Source organism: Alexandromys fortis, unplaced genomic scaffold (assembly GCF_014885135.2).
Source record: "Alexandromys fortis isolate MF-2015 unplaced genomic scaffold, M_Fortis_MF-2015_v1.1 scaffold_136, whole genome shotgun sequence".
In the NCBI taxonomy this organism is placed as follows: Eukaryota; Metazoa; Chordata; class Mammalia; order Rodentia; family Cricetidae; genus Alexandromys; species Alexandromys fortis.
The window spans coordinates 1,039,191-1,065,169 of NW_026068024.1; the positions used below are offsets into that span (position 1 = coordinate 1,039,191).

Consider the following 25,979-nt stretch of genomic DNA (forward strand, 5'->3'; position numbering starts at 1 on the left):
CTTCACAATAGGAACAAGGCTACTAAGGAATTTCCTTGGCTGTTTTTTCTTTAAAAAAAAAAAAAAAAAAAGGAGCTGGGTGGTGGTGGCACACACCTTTACTCCCAGCACTCAGGAGGCAGAGGCAGGTGAACCTTTGAGGCCAGCCTGGTCTACAAGAGCTTGTTCCAGGACAGCTAGGACTGTTACACAGAGAAACCCTGTCTCTTGAAAAACAAACAAAACAAAACAAAATGTTTTAAGTACTAAGGCAGGAAGAAAATAAAACAGCATGAAAACCAAGCGACAAATACACGGATATGTATGAGGTATTAGGAAGGGCGAGGGAAGCAATGTGTATCGGCACCCCTTGCTCTGAACAGCCCAGGCATTTCTGCACTGAAGAAGCAAACGTATTTTCCATTTTCCGTATCTTCTGCTCTGGAAAATGTAGTGGGCTACGTTGGTGGAAGATTACTGTCAGACGCACTTCCTCTTCAGACCTATGAAAACTTGACACGAAACACTGGTTCCCACACAGACCTTGAGGCCCCTCTCCGAGTTCAGTGTTTTCTTCTGATAATTTCCCTTGACTGATGCTTGTTGTAACCACACTGTTTTCACGCACAGTCCGTTATGAGCGGCCCAGGTCGTAAAGACCTGCTTGTGCGTTGCCATGACTACTGCCTTGCAGGAGGTGAAGGACGTTTCTACTCAAAAGCTGCAGCTACTCCTCTGCCTTTAGCTCCCTTTCCCCTGGAAGGAATCAGACTTGCTGGCTGATGTAGAGGGAAGAGAATCCTGCTGCAGCCTCCAAAAACAATAATTCTGTTTTAATCTTCTCACTGGTGATTGGGTTAGGTAGAGCGTGGGTCACACTTTTGGCTGATGAAACATGAGACAAAGCTGTTTCTGAACACTGTCCTCATTGTTCTTAAGAAAGGAAGAAATCCTGTTTTATCTCTGGAGACGAGTGTATGAGAATGAGACTCCGAGCTACAGAAGCCATTCTGTGACTACAAGGGGGACAAGTTTGAAGACAAAAGCCCCAAGACCAAGGAAGGTGTGGTTTGAATGACATGGTCCCCATAGGTTCAACTTGGTCCCCAGTTGGTGGAACTGTTTGGGAGGAGGCATGTCACTAGGGGTGGGCTCTGAGGTTTCCAAAGCCCAAGCCATTCCCAGGTAGTTCTCTTTCTCTGCTTCATGAAGATGGGTCAGCGCCATGTCCACCTGCCTGTTGCCATGTTCCCAGTCATGATGGTCATGGACTAACCTTCTGAAACTGGCCCCCTAGATAAACTCTTCTAGAAGTTGCCTTGGTCACGTGTCTTATCACAGCAATAAAAAGTAACTAAGACAGAGGGAAAACGGATAAATGGAAGAAGATGGATCCCTGAAGGCACAAGTGTCTAGGCACAGCCAGAACGACACTGCTTCCTTTCTACCTCAAACCTCCCCGTGTGCTTTCACCGTTCTACAGATAAAGTGTTCCCAGCCAGGCCGTGGGGCACGCCTTTAACCCCAGCACTCGGGAAACACAGGCAGGCGGATCTCTGTGAGTTCGAGGTCAGCCTGGTTTACAGAGTGAGTTCCAGGACAGCCAGGGCTACACAGAGAAACCCTGTCTCAGAAAAACAAGAACAAACCAACAACAACAATAACAAAAAAACCATGTTTCCTGAGTTTTGCAGAAGGCACAGACTAGGGCAGAAAGATAAAAAGCAAAAAACACCTGTAACCTACATACCTTTTCCATTCTTTGAAAAACACAATTCCACACTCTCATCTGAGGACCCCAACATTGAAACTTAAAGCTAGTACCCTGAAGCTCGGGCCCCAAACTAGAAAATTCTGTTTACCAAATGTAGAAGATGGGGGTGGGGGCTCACACCTTCACCCCCAGAACTGGAGAGACTGAGGCAGGAAGATGGCTGTGAGTTCCAGACCAGCCTGGAATAAAGAATGAAACTCTTCCTGAAATCAAAACAAGAACAAGCGAGCAAGAATCACCTTCACTGTTCTGAACGTTGGGGTCTCTGTAAGAACCAGCTAGCTGCTATTGCAGGAAGTGACCACCAGCAAAATCAGCAGCGAAACCCAATAAAGGGTAAAAGTGGACAATGTTTCCTGTTGGTCAGGGTTACCAGCTTGCAGATCACACCACAGAGATTCCAATGGTTAGATAAGATGTGTTCTTCAGAAGAGGAAGTCATAGAGACAGAATCTACAGTTGGGCTTCTCACTCAATCCCGGGACAGCCTCTTCAACAGGTTTAAATTATTATCTGGGGGAGGGACTTGGTTTACAGGGGACTGCTAATGAGGGAAGGGGCTGTCAGCCATTCTACACAATTCTCGGATGTCATCTTATTTATTTGTTTGTTTGTTTTGCTTTCTGGGATACGGTTTCTCTGTACAGTTCTGGCTATCCTGGAACTTGCTTTGTCAACCAGGCTGGCCCCGCCCTCACAGAGATCCGCCTGCCTTCTGCCAGGTGATTAAGTGTCCTACTATTAGGTTGGTTTCAGTCTTTTCACCAATCACTTCACAAAGTGCTTCGAAGGCAGCTGATAAAACAAGGTTAGCTACGATTATGAAACTGAGAACAGGTTTAGTAATCTGAAAAGCCAGGTCTTCTAAATTCAATTCCAGTGCCTCATCACTGGACTGACTATACAGGGCAAGAATGACCAGCAACAGCCGGGGAGAGCCGTAGGACCACACAGCTGGAGCACACACTGCCTGCGGCACATTTAAAGGAGCTGGGGGCAAACACGCCCACTTCCAGCATTTAAGGAAGGCATCTTAGATGGGAGTGGTCTTGGGCAGGGTGAAGTACAAGGGAGCACGTGTGCATTTATGAAACCAGATGAAAGGGAATTCCTGAAATAACCAGTCATTTGTCTACATCACAGGGAAATGGCTACTTCCCTTGGCAGGGTGACATAGTCACTCGCTCTTCTATGATTTCTAGTTTACTGAGCATCTATTTAAAGCCAGATACTCTGGTAGGGCCACTTTCATCAACAAGGGCGTGAATTCATCTCCATGATGGGCTAGTCTCTCCAGCCACATCCCGCGGTCCTCCCTCCAGCACTCTGGTACAGCAGGAGAGAAAGAAGTAAGTTCACTTACCTGGCCTGCTAGGTTGAAGTAAGAATGGTTGGTCAGATTAACCGGTGTGGTCTGGCTGGCCTGTGCTCTGTAGTTGATTACAAGCTCCCCACCATCCAGGGTGTATGTCACCCAGACTTTCAACTCTCCAGGGTAGCCTTCCTCACCATCTGGACTGACTCGAGAGAACTGGACACCATTGGACAACACCTGAGGGGTCCACAGGACCTAGGAAGAAGTGTTCAAAGCTGCTTAGTCACTCCAGTCCCCGCCGAAATGCCACATTTCAATATTTAAAGAGCAGAGTCTAGAAAGGGAGCCTGTTAGGCAGAGATAAAGGCTTTTGAATAACAGTCTGGATCTTTGCCCACCTAACACTGCTTTATACAGGAAGGCGGCTTTTGGGGGAAAACATTTTCTCCTTTATCCACTTGCATTTCCTATATGTTCTTCTCCTAACTGTATACTATGTATTTATGTGTCTGTTTTTCTTTGTTCTTCTTTTGAGTGCTTGTTTGGAGGTTCTAGCAGGGGAGCGCAGCTACTCATATACCCTTGACCGAAGACCAGTCCTCCTCTATTCGGGGAAGGTCGTCCTCTTCAACTGAGCGTGCAGGTTCGGGAGGGACGCACATAGAGCGGTGAGGGAGGAAGGGGACACCCGCCTAGCCAGCCAGATCAGCCGAATCAACTGGCGATCAGTGGGGTGACAGATGCTGCAGCCAGATAGTCCTCACATCCTTTGTTCTTCTTTTGATTCACAGCCCCCACCCCCAAGTCCTGGCTGTCATGGAACTCGCTCTGCAGACCTGGCTGGCCTCAAGCTCAGAGACTCGCCTGCCTCTGCCTCCTGACTGCTGGAATTAAAGGCGTGTGCCACCATCGCCCAGCTTGACAAGTATTTTAATCTTAGCATTCCAATCTGACAAACAGAAGACATTAAAACCTACTTATAATATTTATTTATTTTTTTTGGTAGGTTTATTTTTTTAAGTATTTATTTATTTGTTATGTATACAATATCCTTTCTGCATGTATGCCTGCAGGCCAGAAGAGGGCACCAGACCTCATTACAGATGGCTATGAGCCACCACGTGGTTGCTGGGAATTGAACTCAGGACCTTTGGAAGAGCAAGCAATGCTCTTAACCGCTGAGCCATCTCTCCAGCCTTACTTATAATATTTAAAGATAGAGGATCTCTGAGTTTGAGTCACTAGGTCTACAGGTCCAGTTTCAGGACAACCAAGCTTAGGAGGTAAAGGAATAGTGGAGAATAGGAAGCTGGTGAAGATGGAGCTGATGAGGGTCCAGGTTCCAGCCCCAGTAAGTAGGAGTACTTTGTAGCTTTGGCCACATGGCTCTGGCTTTAGAGTCAAGGACGGAAGAAAGGAGTTATGGAATCTTTCTACTCGAATAAGGAAAGCCACTGTGGCCAGGAAAGTGTCAGGGGTGTCCCAGAATGTGTCCTCCAAGATGTTGAAGATGCTAGAGTCGTGGTGTACCTGCCAAGGAAAGTTGCTAACAGGACATGGAACCAGCTCAAGAGATGGAAGTGTGTTGAGGTCAGCAAAGATGAAAGGAATCGAAGATCTGAAGAGCATTTTGACATCAGACATGGAGATGCAGAATTTGGAGTTTGCCCAGCTAGTTTTTGGTCTTGCCTTTGTCCAGTATTTCCTCATTATTCTCCCTTTCCTCCGTTTTGGAATGGTAATGTATTTACTGTGCCATTTTATGTTATCTTCTTTTCAATTTTGACTTTATAGGGGATTAGAGTTAAAAGATTGCACAAATCTCAGAAGAGACTTTGAATTTAAGACTTTTAAATAAGCGTGAAACTGTTATAGACTATGGGGAGGGGACTTTTGAGGCGGGCTGAATTCATTTTTGCATTATGATATGGCTACAAGTCTATGGGGCCCAGGGAGTGGATGTGGTAGTTTGAAAGCAGTGGCCACTGTAGGGAGTGGCATTATGGTGTTTGGCTTTGTTTGAGTAGTTGTGGCATTGTTGGATGAAGTGTGTCACTGTGGGGATGTGCTTGGAGGTCTCCATTGCTCAGGCTTACTCAGTGTGACACAGAGTTGCTTCTGCTGCCTGTGAACCAAGATGTATAACTCTCAGCTCCTTCTCCAGCACCATGTCTGCCTGCAGGACCCCTGCCATGGTGATAATGGACCATGCCTCTGAAACTGTAAGCCAGCCCCAATTAAATGTTTTCATTTATAAAATAAATAACTAAATAAAGATAATCTTGGGGCCAGGAATGTGGCTCAGTTGGCAGGGTGCTTGCCTAGCATGCATAAAACCCTGGGTTCAGTTTCTAGACCCACACAGATCCTGACAGGGTAATGTATGACTATAATCTCTACATTTGGTAGGCAGAAGCGAGAGGACTAAGAGTTCAATGTCATTCTCAGCTCTTGGGGAGTTTGAGACCAGCCTGGGCTGTATGAGATACGATGTTCAAAAACAAGAACTTAACCCTTTTCTACTAAGGTTGTTTATTATCATCATCATCATCATCATCATCATCATCATCACCATCATCATTTTGGTGTTGGAACCCAGGGCCTTACACATGCTAGACAAATGCTCTCCTACTAAGTGACACCCTCAACACCTCCATAAATATTTATTCTAAATACTCTGAGGTTGGCCATGCTCCCTGAGAAGGGTTTAAAGCAAATAGCTAGCGTGCTTATTCTATTTCGAAGAGCTGCAATCCACAAGTCAAGGGTCCCAATTTAGGGACCAGTGTGTCCCTTACTTAGTGTGTGGCTTTGGGCACCAACCTTTCCCTAAAACGGAGGTACTGAAAAAGTTATCTGGAAGAGGTCTTCTTATCCTAGCAACCACAATTCTAAGAACAGTAATAACTATGAAGAAGTTCCCTGAAAGTTTGCTTTTGCAAACAGAAACAGGAATCCTGGGTTCACAGTGGAGACTCTCAGCTTTGCCCGGGAGTCTTTTTTTTTTTTTTTTTTTTTTTGGTTTTTCGAGACAGGGTTTCTCTGTGGTTTTGGAACCTGTCCTGGAACTAGCTCTTGTAGACCAGGCTGATCTCGAACTCACAGAGATCCGCCTGCCCCTGCCTCCCAAGTGCTGGGATTAAAGGCGTGCGCCACCACCGCCAGGCTTGGCTGGGAGTCTTAAGCTCACACATCTAGTAAAGGCAAATCCAACATTTGCTGAGTGCCCATTCTGAGCCCCACCTGGCTAGCTACTTCACAGGGGCTGTCTCACCATCTCAGAGGAGACTTACAGGAGGCACCGTTATCCAACGACCAGAGAACTGAAGTTCAGAAATAAAAGGAAGCCTGTTACATGTGTCATTTTTTAAAAAGAAAAAGAATTTCCCCAAATTGATAAACTGTTCCCTGCAGGTTTCCTGGACAGCGACAGTGAACTGGAGCCAGAACGTGTGCCTGCTCCCTTGTCCTACAAATATCAGAATGAACTGGCCAGAGTCTCATTCGGATGGAGTTTGGGTGGCTCGTAAAGGGCTGGAGTAAAGAACTTCCGTGTGCTGAGTGCTCCTGGCTGCTTATCAGTTTTGCATAAGCCACCCTGAGTAAGAGATTTAGGTCCACCAGGCATAGGTTAACAAAGAGCCCTGGCCATTTCTTATAGCGCCGACTAATTTTGTTATCTCAGTATTGAGTTCAGTGGAGTCAGGTTGCCTGCTTCTACCTCCCACATTGCAGGACAGAGGAGAGCCCTAGAATCCTTCATGATTTAAAGGAGGTGAGGGTGCAATCTTGCTTAAAATCCAACATGTAATGAGTGCTAGAGCCAGGCTTCAAACGCAAGTCTAGCTGTCTTTGTGATGCCACATTTTGGTTTCAGTAAATGTGCTGTTTAAATTTACACTTAAGAAATATTTATTGCCAGGCAGTGGTGGTGCATCCTTTTAATCCCAGCACTCGGGAGGCAGAGGCAGGCAAATCTGAGTTCGAGGCCAGCCTGGTCTACAGAGTGAGTTCCAGGATGGATAGGGCTACACAGAGAAACCCTGTCTCAAAAAACAAACAAACAAACAAACAACAACAATAAAAAAGCAAACAAATTTAATTTTTTAAAAAATGTATGTGTTTCTGTGTGGTACATGAATAATATGCCTGTGGAACCCAGAAGAGGATGTCAGATCTCCTGGAGCTGGAGTTAAAGGCAGTTGAGCCACCTGACGTAGTATGGGAACTAAACTTGGATTCTCTGAAAGAGCAACAAGTATTCTCTTTTTTTTTTTTTTCTTTCTCTCTTTTTTAAAACAGGGTCTCTCTATGCAGTCCTGGCTGTCTTAAAACTCAGGCTGGCCTCAAACACACAGAGATCTGCCTGTCTCTGCCTCCTGAGTGTTTGGATTAAACGAATGCATCACTATGCCCCGCCAGCTGCAGCAAGTGCTCTTAACCACTGAGCCACCTAGGCAGCCCGACTATCCTTTCTTTGAAGGAATGGGTGTAGTAGGTTTGGGTTTAGAGTGGCCTCGAACCTGTGATCTCTTGCCTCTCCCTCTTCATCCTTTTCCACTGGCACGCATAACTAGCCAAATCTCCATTTTTAACAGAACAGTTGAATGAAACCTGTAATTCCAAATAGAGTTAAAAGCTAATAACCTGTAGACCAGAGGAATAGCCCATGAGGCCAGGTCTTGTCTGTTCAGCTCCCAGTAGGGTCTGCTCTTATCCAAGGTGCATTTGACAGGAAGGGGAGCCCAGCAGCGGTGAGGGCCTCTGTATTCCCCACAGTGAAAGCAGCTACATTGAGAACAAATTTACTGAGATCAGATGACACCCTAACTCCCAGAGATGGTGACATTTCAAGGTATTCTAAATAGAACGCCTAGGGGCTGGAGAGTTGGTTCAGTAGTTAAGAGCACTTGTTGCTCCTGCAGAGAACCCAAGTTCAATTCCCAGCACCCATATTATGGCTCACAACCATCCATAATTCAAGTCCCAGAGAACCTGATGCCCCTTTCCAGGCATTCAGGGCACAGGCATAAAGCAAAACAACAAGGACTCGTAGGGAGGATAAGACAGATCTGTGGGCAACAGCATTTGCATGCAAGCCTGACAATCTGAGCTCCACTCCTAGAACCCACAGTGTAAGGGAAGAATGGATTTTTTCTTTTTTCTTTTTCTTTGGTTTTTCAAGACAGGGTTTCTCTGTAGCTTTTTGGAGCCTGTCCTGGAACTAGCTCTTGTAGACCAGGCTAGCCTCGAACTCACAGAGATCTGCCTGTCTCTGCCTCCCAAGAGCTGGAATCAAAGTCGTGGCCACCACTGCCTGGTGAGAATGGATTTCTAAAAGTTGTACTATGATCTCCACATGCACAGCACGCATGCACACACACACACACACACACACACACACACACTCAAGCATGCATGAGCACAGACACACACACACACACACACACACACACACAAGCACACAAAGCAAATTAAATTTTTAAAAAAATTAAGGAAGCCTATACATGTGTAACTTTAAGAAAAAAGGGCTGGAGAGAGGGCTCAGAGGTTAAGAGCACTGACTGCTCCTCCAGAGGTCCTGAGTTCAATTCCCAGCAAGCACGTGGAGGTTCACAACCATGTAATGAGATCTGGTGCCCTCTTCTGGCCTGCAGGCATACATGCAGACAGAAAAAAAAAGTGGGTGGTGGTGGGTGACACACGCCTTTAGTCCCAGCACTTCGGAGGCAGAGGCAGGCGGATTTCTGTGAGTTTGAGGCCAGCCTGGGCTACAGAGTGAGTTCCAGGACTGGCTCCATAGCTACTGAGAAACCCTGCCTCGAAAAACCAAAAAAAAAAAAAAAAAAAACTTTAAGAAAAAAAATCCCCAAATGGAAAGTTTTAGGAATGAAATGCTTGAAATAGAATGTTTTTGCCTGGCCGCCTAGATTTTTGACCTTTAGAGAAAGTGCACAATGGAAATATTTTTATTATCCGCAGCTAAGTGTGATTCCTATCCAGGGAAAGGGCTTCCTGACCCCAAGTTTCCACATTCCCAGAAACCTCACATCCTTAGTATTTCTTGTACTATTTGAACGTTGTCAGGACGCAACGTTCATTAAAAGAAAAGTGAGGTATAAATAGAAAAAGCACATTATCTCCAAGCTAAATTATTCATTTACTGTTGAGATCAAATAAAGAATAAAGCATCAAGTTCAACAATGCTGCTCATGTTACTGTTTTAAAACTTCCGGTCCCAAACTTCAGTGGCTCCAAAAAAGCCTTGTCTTCCTTCACAATCATTCTCTAGACATCCACAGATGGAGGGATGCTATCTGCTCCTCAAGGGCAGTTCAAATCCCACCACCCCCATCGCTATGCACCTGTTCACTTCCACAGCCCACTGCTCATCTACCTGCTGCACTGCAGGATCCTATACCAGTTCCGGAAGGGGCGGGCGGTCCTTGGAACCTCGGGAATCTAACTAAGCCCGTTAGGTTCTCTGGTGCGCAGAAGAGACTCCCTCCACTAAAGGACATTGCTGTCATTGGAGTGTGTCGCTCGGAAGTTTTGTCTGTTGGAAACTTGGTGTTTGAGGTAGAGCACCTGATGGGTGGTTAGGACGAGATGACGCCAGGATAGCGAGCACAGCCCCCGCCCCATGCTGGTTTCAGTGGCTTTATAATAAGAGGAAGAAAGACCTGAGCTGTCACGATTATTCTAAGAGACCTCCTCCATGTCAGCACCAAACAAAGGGAGAAAGAGCTGGCATCTGAGACAAAACCAAAGGCTGGTGCCTTGCTCATGAACTCCCAGTTGCCAGGAATGTGAGCTAATTTAGACCTTTCTTAACAAACTACCTGGTTGGTATAATCAGTTGTACCAATATAAATGTTCAGAGGCAGGGTTAAGAGGATGTATTTCGGCTGGCAGAGTGACTACCTGGCATGCACGAGGCTCTGGGTTCAGTTCCCATCACCAGATAAAACTGGCGATTCCTGGGCTGCAGAGACAGCTGAGCAGCTAAGAGTGTTGGGCACTCTTGCACCGTATCCAAGTTTGTTTCCTAGGTCCCGCATCTTGCAGCTCACAACTGCCAGTAACTGTAGCTCCAAGAACCCAACACCCTCTCGGGCCTCCCTTAGGCACACATGCACATTCACACACGCATGCACATGCACACACACGGATGCACACTCACACACGCACACACACACAAACATGCCCCCCCACACACACATGCACACTCTCACACAAATAGATAATAAATCTTTAAAAAACAAACAAATTAGCAATCCCAGAAATAAGAACTAGAGAAAGGAGGATCAAAAATGCAAGATTATTCTCAGCCACACAGCCAGTTCAAGGCCAGCATGGGATACGTGAGATCCTGTTAGGAAAAAAAGAAAGAAAAGAAAAAGAAAATGTAGGGAGGCAGACAGATATGCACTTACTATTTGTGTTTGTAAAGGGAATATGTGTTTGTGTCAATGAATAACACAGAAAATACAGAAGAATAGAAAGAGGAACAAGCTAGAACAGGTTGCTGTTTTGAGGCCTCTCTGAAGATCCCTGTTCCAACCAAGGCTGGGTCCAGCTTCCTCTGGGTTGAGGTTTGCTCACTCGCAGACCTGGCATCTTCTGGAAATCCTCAGCCCTAACAGTGGTGGAACCGACACTTCCCTCTACGGTCTGCTCTTCCCAGTGTGAGCAGCACCTCGCCAAGGAAAGGGAACCAACAAGGTAGTCTGGTTCTAGGACAGGAAGCTGCTGACAGAAGTGGGGGAAACAAAGGGCAACCAACTTCCTTCAGCAGAGAAGAAACGGCGGCTTTGAACCGCCACCCACGTTCTCATCTTCTCCCGCTAGCGTCTAGAAAGTAACCGAAACTGCATGACCCAAAGGAAAGTTACCTCGGAGGCTTTCTCCCTCGCAGCCCAGAACAGTCACAGAGTCACTGAGCTGAGCCACCGAGGGGCTGGGAAGCACAAGGCAGGGATTTGTCCATCACCGGGAAGCTGCTTGATCCACTTGCCTTCCTGACCGTGTTTCCCAGGGATTTGGGAGTGCTGGTTGAGAAAGGCAGGCCTGGGTATCCTACTAGATGTGTAGCTTTTGGGGGCCTCAGCAGTCACATTTGGTAATCATACATGGTTTTTACAGTACTAGAGAAAATAGGTGCAAATGCCGGTGCAGTAAGTCATAGAAATAATCATTAACCCGCGGTTCTGAAACCCAGCTCCCTGAGGCTAACGCTGTGTAAGCCACGCTCTGTCTTTTGTCCAAGGCTGTCAAAGGCTGGAACCCACAACCTCTTCCTGGATCCCTCCACCACATGGGTGTTCCAGAGCCTGGGATTATGTCTGTCAAATACAGGCTTGCAGGGACTTTGGTGTGCCACGAGATGTGGCCCTGTCACATGCTCAACTCACCTTGTCAAACCCTCTGAAGCCTCCATGGAGACTGTTGGGCTCTCTGTTGATGGGCAGGTGGTACTCCTTCCCATCCACCGTGAATCTTCCTTTGGCAATTCGGTTGGCTACCCTCCCAACCACTGCTCCAAAGTAGGGCTGCTTCTGCAGGTAACCTGCACAGACAGACAGGGCATAAAACCATTATTTTTGTTTTGGTTTGTTTTTTGAGATATGGTTTCTTTGTATAACAGCCATAGCTGCCCTGGAACTAGCTCTTGTAGACCAGGTTGGCTCAAATTTACAGAGATCTGCCTGCCTCTGCCTCCCAAGTGCTGGGATTAAAGGCATGTGCCACTACCACCTGGCTACATACACTTTTTTTTTACTTCAAGAATACCACACAATTAACAAACAGAAGAAGATTTTATACAAATGAATTCAAAGTGATTTTTTTTTAAAAAAAGAGGGTTTTGATTTTTTTTTTTTTTTTGAGACAGGGTTTCTCTGTGTAGCCCCAAACTCAGAGTCCTGGATGCTGGGATTAACGGTATACATCACCACCAATTGCTTATCCTAAGTTTTGAGATCTGCCCATCCCTAACATAGCTATCTACCACCATATTTCTCTCGATGGCTATAAGGTATCCTGATGAGAATAAAATATTATTGACTTCAGGGCAAGTACTATAAAAAGCAAAGTTGCATTGTTGCAATTATGACTTTGAACATAAGCATATTATAGTGTTTCCCACTTCTTTCTGTTCCTCTGTTCTTGGTTTACAACAGAAAATATGGATTTTTTGCAGGCAGTTTTTTTGTTTTAACATGAGGAATACTGGGCTCCTTCCCCGAGGCGCTGTAAAACCACCACCACGTCTGACCAACGGAGATGGGATTCAATCTTGTAAATTCCTTTTCCACAGCTGTAGGAGACTGTCGGGGTACAGACCCTGAGCTGATTAGGCCAGTTCCAGGGTCCCACTGCTCACCTGGCCCGGCACGAGCTAAACATTAACCATTTTGCAAGCTCACTGTCCTGTTTCCTTCCTTGCTAACTCATGATGCTTCTGAGCAATTTCTAAGTCCTGGACACTTGCTGGGTGCTCTGTGTTTCACTCCTGTCGTCCTTAGAACTTTGTGGAAGTGGAGATACTCTTACTAACCCCATTTTACAGAGAAGTTAAAGGATTAGCCCCCAAACAACATCGAGCGGTAAAACCCAGACTTGATCTTGAAAGTCTGGTTCCAGAGTTTATGTTTCTATTTCTCTCTTTTTCAGGCAGGATCACGTGATACAGCCTAACTGGGCCTTGTGATTCTTCTTTTTCTACCTCCCAACTGCCGGGATTATTGTATGGGTCACCACGGCCTCCCTACTCTTAAGCGTAACATCGCCGACCAGTTCTCCCTCAGTATCCCAGCGGAGGCCGCTCCACTCAGGACACACCCTCGTGAGACATCAGAATCCACAGATGTTCACATTCTCATCGAGGACAGTGAGGCATTTGCATATAATTCATGCATATTCTCCCGAATACTTTTTTTGGGGGAGTGCTGGGAATTGAACCCAGGTCCTCTGGAAGAGCAGCCAGTGCTCTTAACCACTGAGCCATCTGTCCAGCTCCTCTCCCACATACTTTAACTCACAAATTACATATAATACTTAAACTTGTAAATATTACATGAATAATTGCTAGGCAACAACTAGAAAAGTCTAAACGCCTTTAGTACAAATGCAATCCCCTCCCCCAAAATTCTTTCTTTTCTTGCTTTATTAATATTATTATTTTACGTGTGTGTGTGTATGTGTGTGTCCAAGGAAGCCAAAAGAGGACCTTACAACTGCCTGGAGCTAGTCACAGGCAATTGTGAGCCATCCAATGTTGCTCTGGAAATTGAACTTGTGTCCTTTGAAGAAAAACAAATGTTCCCAGCTGCTGAGCCATCTCTCAGTCCTCTCTGTCCTTCCTCCCTCCCTCCCTCCCTCCCTCCCTCCCTCCCTCCCCTGGCAGGACCTTACTGTGTACATGGTACAAGTCCTGCACTAGGCTCCCAAGTGCTGGCATTATAGAGACAGGGCACTGGGACTATCTCTCCCAAATGTTTCTAATACATGATTGCTGGAATCAACAGGTACTGAGGGAAAACTATATTTGGAAGACACAGGTCATTCCGGTTGAGTGGCCTTACCACCTCCCTACAGGTGGCCATCTCTCTGCCTGCTCTATTCTGTCTCCTACCTGCCTCCATTTCAGAAGCTGTGGCTTTAAAACCCATTATAGCAGTCAACCAAAAGAGTCCCAAAGACCCAAACAACCTCTTTTTTGTTTGGCTTTTACGTGAATTTTGGCCAGAAAGGGAGTGATTCTCTTTGTACTCACCATAAAGGGTCATGGCTGAGCCATCAGCAAGAGACAAACACACCAAATGTAATGGTCATACTCCGTGACACAGGAGCCTTCACATCTAAGACTCAAAGACCTAAGGTGAGAAATCCATTTTTGTGCGTAGGGCTCATAAAAGGTGGACATCTATGTAAAAATACAGCTTGATAAAATGGATATAATGCCATAGCAAGGAACTGAAGAGGAAACCCAGCAGGGTCTGTCCATTAGATTCTGGCTGGCCTCTTTGGGCAGAACTCCCTTCCCTTAGGTTTGGGTAAGACCTTTTCTCTATAGTCAGTTAGGGAGAGTCAGCCAACTTAGAAAGATGGGAGAAATAATTACTTTTTTTTTTCTATGTATTGTGGCTGGCTTTGGGAAAGAGGCTTCTGGTTCCTGAAAAAGAAGTCTGCTCTGAGGCAAGATTTGGTGGAGGATGATGAAGGAATACCAGGAGAACAGGAACTGGCCAGACACTGCATCTAAAAGCTTCACTTTGGGCTATCATTTTCTGAATCCCAGTTAGGCTAAAAAACATAAAGAAAAACAATTTTTGACCTATCTCAAAAGAAAAAGGAGGAGGAGAGGAAGAAGAAAGAAGGAGGCTGGGTGGTGGTGGTGCATGCCTTTAATTCCAGCACTCGGGAGGCAGCCTGGTCTACAAGAGCTAGTTCCAGGACAGGCACCAAAACTACAGAGAAATCCTGTCTTAACAAAAGAAAAAAAAAAAGAGAGAGGAGGAAGAGGAGGAGGAGAAGGGGGCTGGAGAGATGGCTCAGAGGTTAAGAGCATTGCCTGCTCTTCCAAAGGTCCTGAGTTCAATTCCCAGCAACCACATGGTGGCTCACAACCATCTGTAATGAGGTCTGGTGCCCTCTTCTGGCTTTCGAGCATACACACAGAGAGAATATTGTATACATAATAAATAAATAAATATTTTTTTAAAAAAAGAAGAAACAGCAGCAGCAGCAGCAGAAGAAATAAGAACAATAAATCCAAAACTTTGTTTGGTCTGAAACTGTTTGGCTGTATCTGTTTTTCAGAGAAACCTAATATACGCACATGGAGCCCCACTCCATGCCGTGCCAGGTGTTAGAGCCGTGTGTGAGACAGCAAGGATCCTGCTCGGGAGTTTGTAAGAATCCCTTCCCTGGGGCCTCTTCTGACAACAGTGGCTGGGGCCCTGGAAAGAGACACACTTCCCAGTTCCTCAGTTTGGATGAATCTGGAGTTTCTGAGGACTAAGGCAGAAGGACCAAGAAAACATTCTTCCTGGCTGTCTCTGGGAGGAAACCTTTTATAGAACAAACACATCAAGTGCCACGAAGCCTTCCCATCAAATCAGGACCGTGAAAAATGACAAGCTCAGATCCTGAAGAGGGCATGGCTGAAAGGGGTTTGAACTGCAGAAAATAGTATTTATCATCAAAAGGTCAAAGTTCTGCGGTCTAGCTATGAATGCTTAGGGAGCCCAACTGCCAAGTTGCAAGTTTGTCCTGGTTTTGGAGTCAGAATAAATTACTAAATACGTAATGGTGTGGTGTGGGACACCCTTCTGTATGCTGTGAATCTGTTTTATTACTATTGGTTAACAAAGAAACTGCTTTGGCCTATGACAGGGCAGAATACAGCCAGGTGGAAAAACCAAACTGAATACAGGGAGGAAGAAGGTGGAGTCGAGGGAGATGCAAGTAGCCCCTGGAGAAGCAAGATGTAAGGTAACAAGCCACAAGCCTCATGGTACAATATAAACTAATAGAAATGGGTAATTTAAGTTGTAAGAACTAATTCATAATAAGCATGAGCTAATAGGCCAAACACTATGTAATAATTATTAAGTCTCTGAGTGGTTGTTTTAAAAAACGGCTATGGGACCCGGCGGAACAAGAAACCTCCAGTTATAACGGTGGGAGACAGCCTTTCTACCCCCATACTACCCAATCAGACAGCCTACGACTTTGCCAGTCAGAAGGAAAATTACTCTCTGCTTCCTCCCAAAAGCTCCCTGTACTAAACTCCTGTTTTTTTTATTATTTATTTTTATTAAAAATTTCCGTCTTCTCCCCGCCTCCCATTTCCCTTCCCCTGCCCCCTGAACTCCTGTCTTTAGACTGTAAGAAAACAACTTGAATTGATAGTCACTTTAATTATGCCACGTACTGCCAGGTGGTGTTGGCACACGCCTTAAATCTCAGCACTCGGGAGGCAGAGGGCGGATCTGTGAGTTTGAGGCCAGCCTGGTCTACATGGGAGTTCCAGGACATCTAGCACTGTTACAGAGAAACCCTGTCTCCGAAATAGAGATTTAAAAAAAAAAAAAAAAAAAAAGATGACAGATATCTCCACGACACATTATCAGGATAACAAAAATTAACTAAATAAAAAGTCTAGCAGAGTGAAAGAAGCTACTTAGGGACAAAAGAAGGACAAGAGATGACAATACTAACAGTTCTCTAGTTAGAGACTTTGCTCACATGGTCGGACATGGGCAGATACATACACTACAGGTCTGGAGACCTTAAACAACTTGCCAAAGATCACACGGCTTAAACAAAGCATTGATTTAAATCAGGAGTTCTCAGTGTTCCAACAAGGGCAGCCTTGGGCATTTGCAGTATCTGTCTTTAACCAGGACTCTTTTGTCTCCACTCCCTATTCAAAACCTAGGTTTTTGCTGTTTCTGTCCTGAAACAGGGTCTCAGGTATCCCAAACTAACTTTGATGATGATGACCTAGCAAACACCACCATGCCTTGTTTTTATGCAGCAGCAGAGATGGAATTCAAGTTGGGTTGTTTTTTTTTTTTTTTTTTTTTTTTTTTGGTTTCGTTATGTTTGAGTCGGGGTTTCTCTGTGTAACCTCGGCTGTCCTGGAACCAGCTCTCTGTAGACCAGGTTTGCCTCAAAATCAGTTATTTGCTTGCTTCTGCCTCCGAAGTGCTGGGATTAAAGTCGTGTGCCACCATGGAATTCAAGTCTTTAAAGCTACGTGCATGTTGGGCAAGCATTTTAGCAACTGGGCTACATTCCCAGCCCTTGTACCCCGGCACTGTTTGTTCATTACCAGTCATGTGCTCTACCATTGAACTACATCCCCAGACTTCAAAGCATCAAGGGTATTTTTTCATTCTTTCATAGTGTCTGTCACAGCAGTAACAGCTGGTTATTTGGTAGTAACTGGGGAGGGGGGCAATGATAGGGAAGGCGTCTCATTGATTGCATGTATGGGTGGGATGTTTATACCCATGGCTTATAAGCAAATATTCTTATTACAGGCTTTGAGAGAAGTCATAATGACTATTGGGGGGGGGGGTCACACAAGATGATAAGAAAACAGAGTAAAAACCCACAGGAGACATTCCTGATTTTATTTTTCAGGCTACAACTAAAGGATCATATATAATTTCCCTCTTTAGAATTCTACAGAAGAAATATCTCATTTTCCCAGAGAGAAATTGAGCCATTCTGACCTCTGGTCATAGCTGCCAGCCAAGCAGTTTATGTAACAATCTATCTGGGAGACAGGCAGTTACAAAAGGGACATGGTTCACAGAATTACCAATGTTTGGCCTTCCTCATAGCTCAAAACAGTTCAGAGACAAGGCAAATTCTTTCACTTCAGATTACTTGCTCAGCTTGTTTATGTAAATTTATACACTCAAATTTAGAAAATTAAACTACAATTATTCATTTACTTATTTGTGTGTGTGTGTGTTTTCAGGGACTGCACGTGCACCCGTGAAGGTCGGAGGACAAGTCAGTTCCCTCCTTCCACCATGTGGGTCCTGGGAATCAATTTCAGATTGCCAGGGTTGGCAGCAAGCACCTTTACCCAGTGAGCCATTGGTTCCATTATCAGGGTCTTACTAGGTAGCACTGGCTATCCTAGAATTTGCTATGTAGATCAGATGCCACCAAACCCACTCTAAATGTTCTGTTTTGTTTTGTTTTGACACATGGTTTCTCTGTGTAACAGCCACAGTTGTCCCGGGACTCGCTTTGTAGACCAGGCTGGCCTCAAACTCCCAGAGACCCCCCTGACTCTGCCTCTTGAGGCATTTTATACTTTTACAGTTGAGATAATATACTTCCTATTGTGACATGAGCTAATGCCCATCTTCAACAACACAAAAAGATGCTATGAAAACCTGAAAAACAGGACTTTATAAGGGGAACTAGGTTTGCTTTGCCATAATCTTGAAGGCGGCTAACATCTCAGAAAGCCTTACTTAATCTACAAGTGTTTTCCTTTCAATTTCTCTTTTGAAAATAGCTTTTCTTTCACTTTAAAATAATTCAGTATTTTACAGCACAGGAATGAAAATGTCCATCTTGACAGATACAGCACCAAGAATATTTTAAAAGTTCTGGTTTGGTGAAGCTGTGATGCATCTTGATAAGAAAGTGCTATAGACCACGGTTCTCAGCCTTCCTGACCCTTTAATACAGTTTCTCATGTTGTGGTGACCCCCAACCATAAAATTATTTCATTGCTACTTCATAACTGTAATTTTGCTACCGTTATAAATCCTAATGCAAATATCTGATATTCGACCCAAAGGGGTGGTAAGCCGCATGCTGAGAACCACCGCTTTAGAGCTTTCTCAAGCAAGCGACCTGCTGGGTAACTTTGTCTAGAGCTTTTCTGAACAGATGAGGATAATTCCTTCACTGAGCCTCCAATAGGCACCCCAAACTAAGATGAACAGCCTCACGACTGGCACTTCCTGGCCTGTAAAGAGACCGGTGCCCCTGGGTGGGATGGCATCCCGGCTCCCATTTCACTTGGATTCCCAAGAAATCTTGTGATCTTATTTCAGGCCCAAGGACTCTCACCTCAGAACTAAGGCGCGAGGGTGGTTGTGTGTCTCTATGGGGTGGTGGGTGCTCCCCCCTCCCCGCACGGTGATGTGGCAGAGACAGACATAAGAGCAGGTACCACCCACCACCTCTAAGGCTCAGACTGGCTCTGGAATTCTCCGTATCAGATTCGCCCTTCACTCTACTGTAATCCCTGTGATTTTATTTCAGCTCAGAAAAAGGCTGTGCTACCACAGAGAGGAGTGACTCAGCAAACCGGCTCTAAAGCCTCCTCCCTTCAATCGCTGGACCTCTCGCCTTCCTACTTTGAAGATGTCTGGACACAGAATGAGGAATCGGGGCCGCCTTCTCCAAGTCTCCTCACTTTCCCACCAGTTTGTCCCTTGCAACAGCCTCAACTAAATTATCAAGGAAATTCTGGTTGGGGAAACAACCAAACAAAACCTGTTATGGAGGTTCCAGGACAATAAAGACATAAAGACAGCCAGAGGTGATCCAACAGGAGCCTCAGCAATAGTCTGACAAGGCATTTTAGCAGAAAGATGGGGAACACATCTATTTTTGCTTAAGGGGAAAATAAAAAAATAAATAAATAAAACAGGGTTTTCCTGTTGACCCCAAAGACAAGAGCCAAATTAAACATCTGAAGAACCAAGTGAGTACAAAGACGTGCCGAAAGGAAAACCTCAGACCTCCTCTTGCGGTACAAACTCCGTCTACACCCACCACCTAGCAGAGTAGGTTCATTCTCTTTGCATTTGCCAATTTTACTTTGTTTTCTGTCTGGTTATGTGCAATGCTAAGGCAGGACAAGATGTACAATTGCCCGCTGCAATCAACCTGCCATCCAGCGACTTCACATTGGGCTAAAATCTGCTCCCAGATAAATTGCAAGTTGAGGATGACCCCTGTCTATCTTGTTGGGTGCGTCCATTGCATTAACAGTTTTAACTGTATGGGTTAAATTAAAACTCATGCATGGATTAAGATAAAACTGCAGGCTCTTGCCTGTAATCCCAACACTTGAGAAGTGGAAGCAGGATGATCGGGAGCTTTAGGCTAGCCTTGGGTACATAGTGAGTTAGGGGCCAGCTAGGGCAGCATGAGACCCTGTCCAAAACATAAAAAGACATGATTCGAATTGCCCAACAGATCCGAATGATAATGTCCATGTCTTAGGAGGCCTTAGACTAGTGGCTTTACCCCTTCCATTAAGAATATGTTCCTGAGCAAATGGAGGCACTGTGCCCCACACTGACCACAGTAGCCAAGCACTCGGATGAGTGTACACCAGACCTGTATTCTGAGGCATTTCTGCCCAAGCAGGTCTCAAAGAAAATCCGATGGGGGAGGGGGGTGTAGTAGTAGCAGACGCTTGGATTTTGCTTCCTCAAAAAACCACAAGGAAGTTAAAGGCTGCACACACCCTGTGGCCCACAGTTCGAAGATCACTCTAAGGAGTTTGGTCTCCTTCAGCTGACTTCCTCGTGATCCGTAACTAGTCCGACTGTCTAGGGGAGGCCAAGTCCTACAGTTATATGCATTCGATCCGGTTTTTTTTTTTTTTCAACCACACAATCCCATTAGCCGCTACCATTAGTCTATTCACGCGCTTCCAAGTTAGACTGCCCCAAGTTTGGGAACCTCAAGTCCCGGACCCGGGGTACACAGTTAGGAGTGTGTGCGGGCCTGGGGCCGTTTGGCAGCCCTGGGCAAGACGCGACCCACCTTCCAATTCGGCAAAGCCAAGCACCACGTCTGAGGCTTTCCCCTGCCTGTCTTTGACATGCAGAGCTGTGATCGTGCAGCCCCAGGAGATGATGTCCACACTCAGCTGGTCTGACCGAAGCTGGAACTTCTCCACTGTCCCTCCCCCCGAGGGCAGCTCTCCAAACACGGCTCTGGTCACCGAAACCATGGGGATAGTTCGGGGCGCGCAGCTACTCCTTGTTGTTCAAACTCTAGCCCTGCTCGCGTTTGGGATGATAAAACTTCCCAGGAGAAGGGGAGGGATCCAGTTTAACTCCTCCCCTTTATTGCCTGGATTTTAGCCGAGCACCCCTAGGGGGTGGGAGGGGAAATGCCTGAAGCCTTTTAAAAACTTTCCTTTACCTGAGGTACCTGAGAGGTAAACTTTCCAGTCACGCTTGCAGGTCTTTTCCTTCGCTAATCCCAGCTGCAGTGCATGTCGGGAAAGGTAGTCTTTAAGAAATTTGCAATTGCATTTTGGGGCATGTAGTTTACACCAAAGCAACTATTTATTTTGCGCAGGCGCGCGGCCAAAAGACAGTCTCAGGTCTCTTCTTTCCCTAGAAGGCTCCGACGAATCACCTCAGGTGGGCAGGTTCGGGGGCCGCTCCTTTACTCACTAAGCCAAGCTGCCCATCCGCACGTAGTCTTTCTAAACCCCAATATCCCTGTTCCTCTGCACACCTTCATAAGATGCTCTGAGCCGAGCTGATTGACCGTTAATGCTGGTTATTAATATTGGGACAATAAGACAGATCCCGAGGGAATTCTGGTAACTCTTCGGGGTGCAGAAGTAGCGTGGTGCAGTGGTGATTTAGAGATGAAGAAAGTTGTTGCAGACTCCTCTGCTGGCTGATAATCTGTCTTGGTTTTCCTTTTCTTTTTTGTTTCTTTTCTTTTCTTTCTTTCTTTTTCTTTTTTTTTTTTCTTTTTTTCTTTGTTTTTCTTTGTCTCAGGGATTAAGCGCTCCTGAGATTGGGTCACCTGACTTTCAGTCTCCAGTTTACGCAGGGCTCTCCTTATACGTGTAATCCGATAGTCTCAGATTGTGTAGACATCTGCCTCCTTTTGCTCCCAAAGTTCAACCCTCCTTCAAGAAGGGATTAATGGTGCTTGTTTCAGAAGAACAAGTATTTTTAAAAAAGGAATTAAGGGAGCACGTATTTATTGAAGTTCAGCTACCAGGTAAATGCAGGGTACTGTTTTTTTTTTTTTCAAGTAAGAAAGCATACTTCGGTGTGTATAGTTTGAAGACTCTGAGGTCCTTAAATTATTATCTTGCTTCAGTGTGCCTCATAATTACTTGCCTGCAATTTCTGACTCTGGGAACCTAAGATAATAATCACAAATTATCTTAAATAAATAAATTATCTTAAATAAAAGATTTATTTATGTGTTGAGTGTTTTGCCTGCATGTATGTATGTGCAGGTCATTTGTGCTGGGTGCCCAGAGAGGTCAGAAGTGGGCACTGAATGCACGCAATTGGAGTTCTAAATGGTTTTGAGCTGCCATGTGGAATGTGGATGCTGGGAACTGGACCCGGATGCTCTGCAAGAGTGAGGAATGCTCTTCTTTGCTGGCCCATCTCCTTAGTCCCCTAAAAAAATTTAATTTTAATTTTTTTATTATGTGTAGACGTGTGTCTGAGTGTGCGTTTATGCCCGTGCATGAAGTGCCCATGGAGGCCAGAAGAGGGCATCTCATCCCTTGGCACTGCCATTGTAGTGCTTGACAGGAGGGCTGGAGTTCAAACTACGCACTCTGCAAGAGTGTTAGTAGTTGGCTCTTAGATACTGAGTCATCTCTCCAGCCCTGGAATCTTCACTTTTCCTCGCCTCTCAAGCCGTTCTGATTTCGATTATCTGGGACTAGATTTAAAGACATACTGTTTGAACTTTCAGTGACTAACTCACTTTTCCCAAATTAGGCTTTGATAGCCTAGCATGCCATTAGAAGCCTCAACAGAACCATGAGATAAAATACAGACACCTCTGTCTTTCAGTGATGAATCTGCTTCTCTAGAAGATGGCTGGTTCCCGAAGGAGGAGAGGTCTGGGAGCCTAAAGAAGCATAGAAGCCACTCCATCTGACTTACATTAGCCATAATTCTTGTCCGTGTTAGCCATATGATATTGTACCTGTATCAGTGAGGCGTCTGGATGACAACTGCAGACTGAGTCTTTCCTCTTCCCAGAATTCTCCTGTTCTCCTCGTCCCACCTCTACTCCCTGCCTAGCTACTGGCCAATCAGCATTTTATTAAACCAATACAAGTCCATTGTGCCACAGTACATCTGTATTCCTGGTCTTTACTTAGCCTTGGTGAGTGCAGACGCGCATCTGTGATTAGGAAATTAGGTGAACCGAGCTCACGTTCCTGTAATCAAATGCTAATAAACATTATAACGGTCTCACTCGTTTCTGTCTGTGGAATTTCAGAGAGTAGTTAGCATTCTTGCTACAAAGCCTGCATTCTCTATCAAGAAATTAGGGGAATTCTGTCAGCAAAGGAAGAAGAGCCTGCAGCAGGCTTCGGTGAAGTACCACATATAATAACAAAGAGATCCAAACAAGTAAAATTATAGACTGTGACACAGTCACACAATAACCCACAGGCACTCTGTAGGCTGCTTCATCAGAAACCCTTACAGATTCTGCAAGTCTCATCAGCCCACTTAACATGTGTGTCTGACTCATACAGAAGCCCTTTCAGCAATGTCGTATTAGCAAAGATGCCTGAGAGCCTCTTCTGTGAGCAGGTTTTCATTTCTCAACCTCCAGTTCTCAATGTTCTGCCAAGCTCATGCTTCCACAGAACAAAAGGAAACGCACCCTGGGTGGCTAGCACCAAACGTCGATGTTCTGGTGGAAGCGTCACCCCAGCCCCTGGCATCCACATACCCAAAGAGTCTGGAATGTTCGGGGGGAAAGCTCCATTCCAAGCCCTCTGCTCCATCTCTCTCCAACGGCGTGCTGCATCTCAGAAAGCCTGCCAACTGATGACCCCTTCCCCAGAGATCCTCAAGACCACTCCCACAGGGCACTAAACTGCCCCCCAGAAAACAGACGCGTGGCTTTCTAGTCTTTCTTTCCCGTCTCCTCTCTGGGAGCCTGGAAAAATCATCCGAGATTTATTAATTAAATTAAATTTAAACCTGGACTCTTTCTAATTCGGTTTGATTTGGTCTGATTGGATTGCTGCGTCGGCGGAGAGGCTTATGGGGTGCAGAAACTTTTCAGTCACCAGGGAAGTTCTTATTGCTTGGCTTGGTATGAAACACTGCATTTCCCTAAGACATGAAGGGTACATGTCTTCATTTCCTTTTCCTGTGGCTTTGAAGTGTTTAGAGTATTAAACCGGACTACCTTATGTGAGCTACAAACCTTGCTTTCTTTATTCAAATACCCAGTTTTCTTAATCTTGCAGTTCTACCCTACATTCAAAGTCTAAGTCTACAGCAATGTGCACTGTCCATAGGGAGGTCAGCACCAAAGCAGTAATGGAGAATAAAACATTATTAAATTCTACGAGGCATTTGCTTTTACTTTTCAGAGAAAGCCTGGGGGTTAAGTTACATGGTAGAGGAGTAGAGATTGTGACGACATTTTTGTAAGAAGAATTACGTATCTTCTCCTTCAACCAGAGGCAGAGGTGCCAGACTAGGCAGTTGAAGAAGGCTTGTTTCTCAGTGGGTGAATAGTCCTCAAACGGACCCGAGGCCTGAGGAGATGTGAGGCCATAGACCCTGTGCTCCACACACCACACGGAAACCACAGGCTGTGAGCTGCTCCCGGGACTCAGCTCCAGGATTCAGAAAGATGACCCCGAAACCTTAAGCTATTGACAGGCTGCTGCAATAGGAAACTCAGCCTGTTTGGCGAGGCCTGGAGGAGGCTCTTTTCCATCACGTTCACCTGGGTCTGCATCCTGTCCTTTCTCACCGTCTGACTTCCTGTGCTGTTTATCGGCAGCACTCTTCCCGGCACTCAGGCGTTACTATCTGAGATTATTCCTTTTTTTCCAAGTAAAAAAAAAAAAAATGGTTTTTGTAGTTGTTCCACTCAATTACTGATTCTAAGACTCAATTTTTTTAAATATTTGTTTATTTATTATGTATACAATATTCTGTCTGTGTGTATGTCTGCAGGCCAGAAGAGGGTGCCAGATCTCATTACAGAAGGTTGTGAGCCACCATGTGGTTGCTGGGAATTGAACTCAGGACCTCTGGAAGAGCAGTCAGTGCTCTTAACCTCTGAGCCATCTCTCCAGCCCCCTAAGACTCAATTTTTTAACTTGTTTTGAGTATTATATTTATGTTATTCCCACCCCTCCAGGAAGACTGGAAGGAGGAATTTCCAAGTGTCAGCACAACTACGAAAAGAAATGTTCTTTGACCGGAGCTACCTGAGGTACCTTCTTAAGTTTTATCTAAAGTCCCTAGGATGCGTCCCACCAGTCAGTAGAGTTTAGCAGAATAGCCTGCTGACTGCAGAGACCAGGTTCTCACCAGACATTACACCTATGGATAACTTGATCTTGGACTCTCTAGTCTCTAAAACTGTGAAAACTAAGTGTTATCATTTTTTTAAAAAAAGTTTTTTTGAGACCCAGACATGGTATCTTATACCTTTAATCCCAGCACTCAGGAGGCAGAATCAGGTGGATCTCCAAGTCTAGCCAGACGAAGCCAGCCCAGTCTACAAGGTGAGCACACAAAAACCCTGTCTTAAAAGCAAAATGAAAAACAAATTGAAACAAGGCATCTTTATGTCCCCCAGCTAGACCAGGCTAGCCTCGAATTCAGAGCTCCACCTGCCTCTGCCTGCTGTGCACTGGGATTAAGAGCATGCATCATCACTCCTGGGTGTAGTTTTTGTTGCTGTTTTGTTGTAGCATCACTAATGACAAAAACAGGAGGCACCGGGATGAAACTGGAAATCTCTTTAGGACAGAGAGGGAAGGAGAAGACGGAGAAAGCTAGAAGTAAGCAGCAAGCACTGGGATAGCCATATATCTGGCCATCAGGCTCAGGATTAGAACAGGAAGTTTTCCGCAGGACCTTTGTCTGGGTTCCTGAGTCAGACTGGAGGGGAAGCAGCTGGGTCAGCTGCTTGTGGCAACTCTAGGGTCCTAGGAAAAGCTTGATTGTCAATAGACAGCCAAGCATAGCTAGTATAATACGTCTAGCTAAGTACGTAGGAGGAGTCTGACAGACCTAACATTGCCATAAACTCAAAGGTCAACCAGCAGCTCGAAGTTCAGTGATAAGCAGGATATTCTGTCTCTTAGACGACTGATACCATTGGGTAGGGCTGAACCTAATTCCAGTGCTCCTGACCTGCTGAATGCCCACAGAGTGTGGTGTAGAGTACAACCAGAAGCCTGGCACAGAGGCCTGCAGGGAATCAGGCCCTCCCTGGTGCAAGCGTTACAAGAACAGTGTAAGCCCCACTGTTCTTCCTCTGAATGTAGGTCAGGTCAGACAATTGCATCACGGTGGCTGCCGCTTCTGGTTTTTTTTTTTTTTTTTTTTTTTTTTTTTGTTTTTTGAAATAAGGTTT

At 45.4% G+C, this 25,979-nt stretch overlaps 1 protein-coding gene across 1 annotated transcript in view; it reads right to left on the reverse strand.

Annotated features, from left to right (window-relative positions):
• Galm (galactose mutarotase) overlaps positions 1–20,808 on the reverse strand; it is a 63,070-nt gene extending 42,262 nt beyond the window's left edge. Inside the window, exons 1-3 of the mRNA XM_050163536.1 lie at positions 20,397–20,808; positions 11,483–11,637; positions 3,117–3,323 (exon numbers count right to left, since the gene is read on the reverse strand). Of these exons, the coding sequence (XP_050019493.1) occupies positions 3,117–3,323; positions 11,483–11,637; positions 20,397–20,586 (552 nt within the window). The 5' untranslated portion in view covers positions 20,587–20,808. The remainder of the gene's footprint in view (positions 1–3,116; positions 3,324–11,482; positions 11,638–20,396) is intronic.
• Positions 20,809–25,979: the final 5,171 nt, after the last annotated feature.